Genomic DNA, 10,048 nt, shown 5'->3' on the forward strand with positions numbered 1-10,048 from the left:
TTTTATTATAGAAAATATTAAATAGCTATTTTAAGCATCTAGGATTTATAAACATGCATAAATAAGAAAATAAATAATTTGGCTAAAATAAAAAAATTGTTAAATAATAATAATAAAGTAAAAAAAAAAGGTATCTGAACTAACCAATCAATAGCCTAATTAATGGTTTAGAAGCAATTCGGTAGCGATTCAATGGTCTAGTAGCGGTTTAACTGATGGTCCAGCGATTCGAGTAACAGTTCAATTGAATCGATCCCTAGTTTAAAGTGAAACAGGTTTTCAAATGGAAGCATGAGTCATTAAGTATGGTTAGCATGTGGATTTTCTTCCTTTTAAACGCAGTGTTTTGCTCTTTTTTTTAAATCTATAAAAGAACTTTTTAGTTTATTTTCTCCCTAAAAAAAAAACATTTAAACCCCTCTTAAACACTCTGCCAAAAAATCAAGAACTATCCAGAATTTGACCATTGTCCTTTGTGCCATCCGCCATTATCGATTGTTGAAAGATACCAAAAAAGAAAAAAATCATTCATCTCGGCCTCTTCTACCTTGTCCTAAGCCTAGTTTATCAAAAGATGACCTCTAAAAGCCAAATCAATCTTTAAAGTTTTGGCCAAAGTTTTTTTTTTTATTTATTTTCATGCCTTTTTTTTTTCTTTTGACACTATGGTTCCCCATTCCAAAGAATGAGTTTTTTTTTTCCTGTTATAGGTATTTAGATCTTTTGAATAGATTAAAAAAAATTTTTTGGCAAAGGTTTTATATATATATATATATATATATGTGTGTGTGTGTGTGTGTATGTGTGTTCATAAAGGCACAATTTTGATAGCCAAGGTGGGAGATCAAATCCCACATTTTTTGGGTTTGCAGGGCTTTTCGAGGTGTCACTGGCACTCTTTCCATTATCAGACTTTGCATTGTATGGCGGTGGTTGTGACAATCCTTAGGCTTCACTTTTCATTAGGACTTTTAGAAAAAAGAGAGAGCTGTAAGTAGATGCAATGAAGCTACCCTGTGGATTACCAATGTCATGCATAGTACTTACTGTCTATTAACTTGATTGATTTTTTTTTCAATTTTCTATGTTTTAAATTAAAAATAAAAAAAAAACTTAATTAATAATAATAATAATAATAATAATAATAATAATAAACCCATTTGGGGCCATACATTGGGTTTTGGGTTTTCGAGTCCAAATAAATTAAATTATGGATTTTTAAAGCCCAAACACACATGTAAATAGCATGACGCAATTAGACCTCAGATAAGTTCAACTGAATTTTTAAAACAGGCCCAAAAATTATCAGAATAAAATTAGATATCTAAAAAAGATAAAAAAATAAAAATAAAAAAAGAGTGAAAAAAAATTAGAAAGAAAAAAAATAAAGAAAGCTCAATGGGATACTATGTAGACATCCCAACTGAGTGGAGATCCATCGAATATAAATTGATTTGCCATTACTATCAACCAATTCCTTTTTGTGTAAAGTTTATCTAATTAACAAAAAAAGAAAGGAAAAAAGTAAATTAGCGTGTAGATCTATTCAAAGGCTGAGTTATTCGTCCAAGTCCAAAGACTTACTCAAGTTTTGAAAGAGTTTAAACAAAAAATTAAAGTCCATTAGATGGGTTTGGATATAATTTTTAGGTCCATTTAAATTTTGGGTTGCGTCTTAGACAAAAGAATTAAAACTTAAGTCTAACCCGAATAAAATATATAATTAAAATAGTATACTTATAAAAGTATATATATGTAAAATTTTATTTTAATATTTTATTTTTTAAAAATGAGGATTCTTTTATTTTTTTAATTTTATTTATACAAATTAGGCTTAATTAATGGGTTTTGAATTTATTTTTTTAATTTGGGCCGGTTTTGAAAAAATTTGAGATCCGAAATATTAGGTCAGGCATGGTCTAAATAAACAAATAAGTTATTATACCAAATATGGACCTAGCTTGAACTTGGCCTAGCATAACCCACATACACCTCTAATGAGCACTTATATTATTTCTTTTTTTTTTTTCACAAAATCCATTTAAACAAAAAATAAAAAAATCTAAAAAAAGGTTTAAAAAAATAAAAAATGAAATAAACATAAGATGGCATGTTGAGATCTTAAATGAGGGTTAAACAAAAATTAAAATAAATCAAATTTATATAATGGATGGATTGATTAATGGATTACATTTTAAAAATGCACAAATATAGTATTTTTATTAAATTAATATATTAAATATTAATTTTATTGATATATTATATATAAATATAAAATTAAATAAATAATTTAATATATATAGTGAAGATAAGATGAAACATCATATACCTGCAGTTGACTTGACCACAAATTTTCATTGAATAGTCTCGATTCCATTTCAAATAAAAAACACATATCTCAAATTTGAATGAATTGAAACTTATCAAATGCGAATTATTTTATTATCCATACCTTTATTAAACTTTTTTTATATAACTTAATTTGTCAATTGTGTTTGTGGTCAATAAAATAAGGTGCCGTGTGTACACATACATTGTGTTTTTTTTTATAAATATAATTAAAAAGAATTAAAGGAAAAAAAAAAGTAAAACAAAAAAACTATAAACACCTAATTTTATTCAGATTATTTAAAATGGGCTTTGCTTTGTATCCATTCAGGCATCTCAATTGAGTTTGTTATTTGGGCTCGAGTGGGCTTGATTGTATAAGCCGAATTTGATCTAATTCAATTTAAGTTAATTAGGCCAAATGTCCAAAGTCCAAATATTGCTTTCAAAGATGAGATTCAAAGAAAATTTGAGTAGTGATTCTTAATAAATCATTAGGTGAGAAAATTTATCATAATATTACAACATTTTGAGAATTTTTTAATGACAAGACTTTGATTTATTTTCAAAATAAAAATGAAATAATAATTTTTATAGAAAAAAAAAAGAAAAGAGAAATTTTTATAAAGAAAATTAAATAAAAAAAACCCAAATTTGTGATATTGAAAAGGGATTTAATGAAATTAATTTTAAATATCAAAATTAATATATTTTTGACAATATTAAAAGATAACACATAATTAATTAGTACTATTTTTAAAACGTGTGCTATGGGATGCTAATTCTCTCCCATGCATAACCTTATTCTTAAATCCTAACTAGTTTAGTAGATTTAAAAATTATCTTTGAAAAAATTTTATTAAAAAAATAAGTTCTAATAGGTGATTAATCATACCCAACTAAAAAAATTAGTAGCAATTTCTTATTTCTTTAAATTTATCTAGTGGCTTTCCAAAACCGTTATGACAATGACAAAAAAAAATTGAGTTGTCACGTGACATTAGCAATGACGAGGCTTCTTTCCAAAATTTATATTATAGATTTATATTTTTATTTTAATTTACTATTTTTCCTTTTTGACCCTTTTGTATTTAATATTTTTTGTTTATATTCTAATATTTTGCTGAGTCAATTTGGCACTATTAATTAAAAAAAAATGTTTCCTATATCATAAAATTAAAAAAAAAAGAAAAAAATTCAAAGTTATATGCGACATTAACACATCCATTAATGTATTTTTTATAAAATATTTAATTACAAAAAAGTATAAAATGTATTTTAATCGATAATATAAAATTGGCCGACTCTAACAAAAAATAAAATATTAAAAATATTAATTAAATATAAAAGAGAGAAAAAACAAAAGAAAAAGAAAAACTTAAAAAGTAAAGTAATGACAGAAAGCAAAAAAAAAAAAGGAAAAAAATTGAGTTGGCACATAATATCAGTAATTATTATTTTTTTAAAAAAACTTGTCTCATGGAAATTTTTTTAAAAAATTTTAAAAAATGCATAAGATAAAAAAATCAAATTCGGATGTGAAGTTAGCATTTTCGTTAATATAAAATTTTTAAAAATTAAATCAAATTTAAAAATAAAAAATAATTAAAAAATATTTTTAGTAACAATATCAAATGGGTCCATCTTAAAAAAAATTCAAAATATTTATTAAATAAAAAGGAAAAATTATAAACAAAAAAGAATAAAAAGAAAAAAATAATTAAATTATTTGACATGTGACATACATTTGATATCAAATGAGGCAGTATAAAAAATAAAAATTTATTTATTATATATATAAATAATAATAACAAATTAAATTTTATATCTCATATATATTTATATAAAAATAAAAAAATTGTTTAAAATTGAAAAAAAAAAACACGTAACATAACCTTAATATTAAGTAGGTCCAATAAAAAAATTAATTAAGTTTTTTTTTAAAAAATTGTTTCTAATTTGTCCAAACAGAAAATTAAAAAATATGTGTTAAATATTTAAAAAAAAAAAAAAAACACACAACAACCAAATGAAAAAAGTTGGAGAAAAAAAAAACAAATATAAAAACAGATCCTACAGGAAATACAATAAAAAAGTCAATCCCACGTGAAAAGAATTTATGAATTACTTTAAAAAATAAAAAATCTGTATAAGGACAAAACAAAAAGTGGGTCCCACTTGTTCAATTTATCTAACAATTTTTTTAATTTTAATGATTAAATAAATTTTGACAATTTTAAATATAAAAAAATATAATTTAATATTAAATATTAAAGGTAAGATAGTTAATTAGTAGTTAGGATTAAGGGTCAGATAATAAGTCAAATAATTAAGAAATGTAGCTAAGATTGGATATTATCTTAATTAAGTTAAAACCCGTAATCTTTATTTTTAAAATCCTGCCTTCCTGGTTATGAAAAAAAAGAAAAAAGACCAACAAAATTTGAACACGAAAACGTCCAGAAGTGTGAATGAGTGCAGGGGTGAGGCCCCTGAAGTGGAACCCTGAACCTCAAAATGAATACAGTCGATGTCCATCAAAATCAAATCTTGATCTTTTGGGCTGATCCCAAAATAGTATCTCCACGTGATAATGGTGCCAAGGTTGTGACGAACAACAGTACCCTGAAGAATGGTCATTTAATGCCCAGGACATTCTTGTTTCTCCCAACAGGCCGTATCACTCGTTTTCCTCTTTTTGCTGCTCTCTGACTACAGCTGCTAGCTACTGCATTTCTGCCCTTTCTCTTCTCTTCCTATTTTTCCTGCTCCTGAATCCTCCGTTGGTAACTTTTATTCGCTTTGAAAAAACCATTGAATTTTTTTAATCTACCTTACGCACAAACAAAACGTTGAGAACTAGTGGAAAGAAATTGCCTTGGATCAAGGACTAACATGTCTTCCTCTTCTTCATCTTCTCTCATTACCTTCGGTCAAGACGCCTCACCAACGCTGCAACAACGCCTCCAATTCCTCGTCCAAAGCGGACCTGGATGGTGGATATACTCCATTTTCTGGCAAGCTTCAAGGGATGCTCATGGCCACCTTGATTTATCATGGGGTGATGGCTATTTTCGGGGGACCAGGGACTTTACAGGCAAATCCAGCGATAAGCTAAGCCAATCCAAATTCGTGTCCAAGTTTGACAGAAAAAGGTCGGGCAAAGAGGTGCAAGCTCTTTTCAACGAAGAGATGGACATTGAGAGAATGGTGGATGGCGATGTTACTGACTACGAGTGGTATTACACCGTATCAATGACCCGCTCCTTCGTTATAGGAGACGGTATTCTAGGGAAGACTTTCGGTTCAGGCTCCTACACTTGGTTGAGTGGAGATCAGGAACTCCAATTGTACGAGTGTGAGCGAGTTAGAGAAGCTCGAATGCGAGGAATTCAGACATTAGTCTGTCTTTCGACTTCCTTCGGGGTAGTTGAACTGGGATCTTCAGAAATTATCAAAGAAGATTGGGGCCTGGTGCAACTCTCAAAATCAATTTTCGGTTCCGAAATTAACTGTCTGGGTTCAAAGCAACCTGGCCAGGAATCTCACATCCAAATTTCAACGCGAAGTGTTCCTTTTCTTAATTTCGGAATGGTTTCAGGTGAGCAAAAGCAGTGTGTTGTTGAAGAGAAGCAACAAGGCGAGCCCAAGAAAGAAACTACCGGTTTAGGCCGCTCATCATCAGACTCCGGTGCCGATTCTGATGGTAATTTTGCCTCTGCATACAAGGAGTTTAATGCCCGGTTGAAGAAGAGAGGAAGAAAGCCCGGGAGTGGAAAAGAAACCCCTTTAAACCACGTGGAAGCAGAGAGGCAGCGGCGTGAGAGACTGAATCATCGATTCTATGCACTTCGATCTGTGGTTCCTAACGTGTCCAAGATGGACAAAGCATCTTTGCTTTCAGATGCAGTTTCTTATATAAAGGAGCTCAGATCCACGATCAATGAACTGGAGGCCAAACTCCAAGTACAATCGCTAAAATCCAAGTTGAATGAGATCAGTGTTTTTGATAATCAAAGCATAACATCTACACTTGACAATACAACGCGATCCTCTAATTTTGGGCCAAAGACAATGGAAGTTGATGTCAAGATTGTAGGATCCGAAGCCATGATTCGGGTTCAATCTCCTGATGTAAATTATCCAGCTACAAGATTGATGGATGCACTTAGAGACCTAGAGCTTCATGTTCACCATGCCAGCATATCAAACGTGAACGAGCTGGTGCTTCAAGATGTTGTTGTCAGAGTTCCTACTGGATTTGTAAGCGAGGAGGTGCTGAGGACTGCTATCCTTCAGAGATGCAGATTGAACTAGCTAAGTTTCCCTGTGAGGTTATCAAGCAGTCCTTTGTTTTTCTTTCTTTGTTTGGACCATGGATTATCATGATTCCAGAAGCCACATATATGTAACATTACTACTTGTTCTCTTTTGCTTTTAAGTGAATGCATATTCTTCTTGGTTTATCCGAATTTTGCAGTATTTGATATATGTGTTTCTGTGCAATATATATGTGGGAGTCCCTAGTATGGTGAGAGATAAGCTTTATTAGGGTAATTGACATAAGCTAAAATATGCTTTCCTGCTTTATTAAACTTAATTTTCTTGGCTTAATAGCTATCTATATGCATATTTGAATATATATTTCCATCAACAAATTTAATTCAGGCACCATTTGGGATGCCATAAGATTTTGTTTTGTATGTCTACATTAATTAAAACATAAAATATCAGTACTTTTGTAGAGCACACTTAAAGACATACATAGCAGAATAGATCTATATATTGCTTGGCCAGTACTGCAAGCCCTTTAGGCATCCATCATACAATCCTTGATCACTGAAATTAGCCTTAATTAAGTTCATAGTGAAAGCTTATCTCTAAAACAAATATGAAACCTCATAAAAATAAGAACATCTATATAGGTTCTTTTAGAGATTGCAGCCGGAAGAAATGAGATAGAAAGAGAGAAGCAACCAGGGTTTGAGAGTATATAGGATACAAGAATTAATAGGCAAGGATCAAGTTTTGGAAAACTTATTACTAGGTATATAAAGTCTTTTGAGTGTTTGGTCCTATCTGAATTTTAATGAACATGTTAGGCAAAGCATTCTATTTTTCTTCAAACATCACTGGAAATACTAGCATAATTACTCAGTGAATTAATTTGGGTTAAAACTATACAGAAAGGAGAATAGCTAGCATGGAGCAAATATTCCTAAGCTATTGGAGATGCCAAATTGCATATACATATATATTAATTATCAAATGTGGCAAGGAAGGAATTAAAAAAAAAAAAAAACATATTGAGAAATAGATTATATTATATGAAAGAAAAATGTTAAAGAGTTGGTTACAGCCACTTAAAAAGATAATATTTATAGAAAGAATTTTATAAATAATGCATTATTATTTGTTCTCAAAATTTATAATTGAAAACGTGTGTTAAATGAAAAATATTTCTTCAAATAGAATTTTAATTAATCTTAACAAGTACTTATACTTATAGGCATACATGTTAACCAAATTCAATATGAAGTAGGTTTGTAACTTAGGGTGATATTAATTACAATGTTTATATTCCATTTAGAGAACGATATTATTTTTGGTCAGAATTGGGGAGGTGTAAAATACAGGTTATTTTCAAATAACCTTGAAGAAGTAACGACAATTTCTTCCCCATAAAATTGTTGTCCTTTGGGTTGATCAGGAAAGACCAAAAAGAAAAAAAAAAGGATTTTGTATTCCTTAATGAGTGTTTCTTTGTGCAGGCTTGTGCCTGGTTGATTTGTTCCTTGGCTGAGATTGTTGTTCGCAATTGCATTGCTCTGAGTTTTGGAATAAAATTCTTTTACTTATAGGAAAGAATAATAATATTACATTATATATAAACTGCAATAGATATTATAATATTTTTAGCATGATGTATAGTTGTTTTAGGTACATCAGAGAAGTCTAAGAAGGGAATGAAGATTTAAATGTTGAACTTCTCTCTCTCCATGTCAGATCATTGTATTTTCCACTAGATTTTGTGGTTCAGTAGTGGTAAATGTTACAAACAATGACAGCAGACATGAAAGATTATCAGTTAGAAAGAAACATCTCTTAGTGCTAGCATTTCAAAGTTTGTATTTTCATATATATATATATATATATATTCAGCATAGAGATTTTAATTTCCACATGTAAAATTTGGTTTCCTATAACCATATGTTCCTTTACAACTTTGTAAACTTTCTATTCATCAAAGGGAAACTGTGTCCCAAAGTTGAAGATCTTCTCAACATATATAAATGTCCTCTCAAGGAAAGAGGATATTGTCTTTTGTCTTTTTTTTTTTTTGGGGGGGGAGGGGGGATAAGCTAAAATTTTTATTTATTAAGAAGCAGGCAAAAAACATCCTGCCAGAAGTACAAACTACTATAAGAATATTTGGTTTTTGTCAAATATCTCGTGATTTTTTTAGTTATTATTTGCCTCTTCGGAAGAAACATCTTGTCTCATAGATCAAACCGTGCATATGCAAGGATTGATAATCACAGCCTGAAAAATATTTCAGCAAGAATTCCCGGACTCACTACTAATTTCCATGATTCTTGTTGAATATTACTTTGATACATATTGATCTTTGATTATTAAAATTTAAAATTAACTATTTTATCAACAAATCACATTACCGTTGAAGAATCTTGTTGAATATTCTTATCCACCTGTGTTTATGAGATAATTTTGTCTGCCATTTTAGCCATCCTGCTGCAAGGTGGGCCTCTCTTTCAACTGAATTCCTTTATAAAACAATTGGCCTCAAGTTTCAAGGTGGCTAGATGGCTGAGCCTTGATCTTTTCAATTGGGGGTGCGTCTAAATTGAACATGTTCAATATATAGACAAGGCCCATTTTGAGGACTTCGTTTATTGTGAATTCTTTCATGCATTGCTAATCCAAATTGCCAAATCTATTAAAAGAAGAAGCAAATGATCAATTAAAATGAAAAGAGCTGCCTTTCTTATATTGTGCTACAAAATAGAGACTGGAAAGGAATAGCTCCTAATTTATTGCAGTTAAAATCCTTTGGGGACAAATATAAACCCATTTAATTACTTCGGCTATATGATTCCCCTTTTCCCACCATAAACCATAATTTGGTATTCAACAACTAGAGGTGTACATGGGCTGTTCCGGTCAGGCCCAGCCCGTCAGATCCAAGCGGTCTAAAATTTTAAAATATTTAAAATTTCTTAAAATATCAATAACTTAAATTTTAAATATATATTTGCATTAAAATTAAATTTAAAGTTTTTTATTAATAATTTAATATCTCGAGCTGAACCAAATACGGGTTCAAAATTCTTTATCCGAGATTCATTCGAATTCCACTAGGCCCGTGCGTCAGACAAATAACTGGGCCCATGGTCCATGGATATGTCATCAAGAAACCTGGATAATACTCATAACTATACTGACAAAGACTTGAATTAATCTCCAAACAAATTTTTAACAAATGCTTGGAAGCAATCAAAGAAAAACTAGCTAGGAATAATCTTATCAATCACTAATAGCGTGTTTGGTTCGCTGGAATAATCTTTCCATTCAGGTCATTTTTTGGGAGAGATAGCAATTCCTTAGTTGTTTTTTTTTTTTTTTTTTTTCACACTCAGAATACAAATTCCATAAAATCAGCTATTCCTTGAAAACAAGGAATCACCATTCGGAACTTCAC

At 29.9% G+C, this 10,048-nt stretch overlaps 1 protein-coding gene across 1 annotated transcript; it reads left to right on the forward strand.

Moving 5' to 3' along the window:
• The first annotated feature begins 4,747 nt into the window (after positions 1-4,747).
• On the forward strand, positions 4,748-6,800 carry LOC111315821 (transcription factor MYC2-like). The gene has a single exon (XM_022917859.2). The coding sequence runs from the start codon at positions 5,224-5,226 to the stop codon at positions 6,643-6,645; it is 1,422 nt and encodes a 473-aa protein (XP_022773594.1). The 5' UTR covers positions 4,748-5,223; the 3' UTR covers positions 6,646-6,800.
• The last annotated feature ends 3,248 nt before the right edge of the window (positions 6,801-10,048 follow it).

This window comes from Durio zibethinus, chromosome 9 (genome assembly GCF_047325235.1).
Source record: "Durio zibethinus cultivar Kanyao isolate XHJ-2024 chromosome 9, ASM4732523v1, whole genome shotgun sequence".
NCBI lineage: Eukaryota > Viridiplantae > Streptophyta > Magnoliopsida > Malvales > Malvaceae > Durio > Durio zibethinus.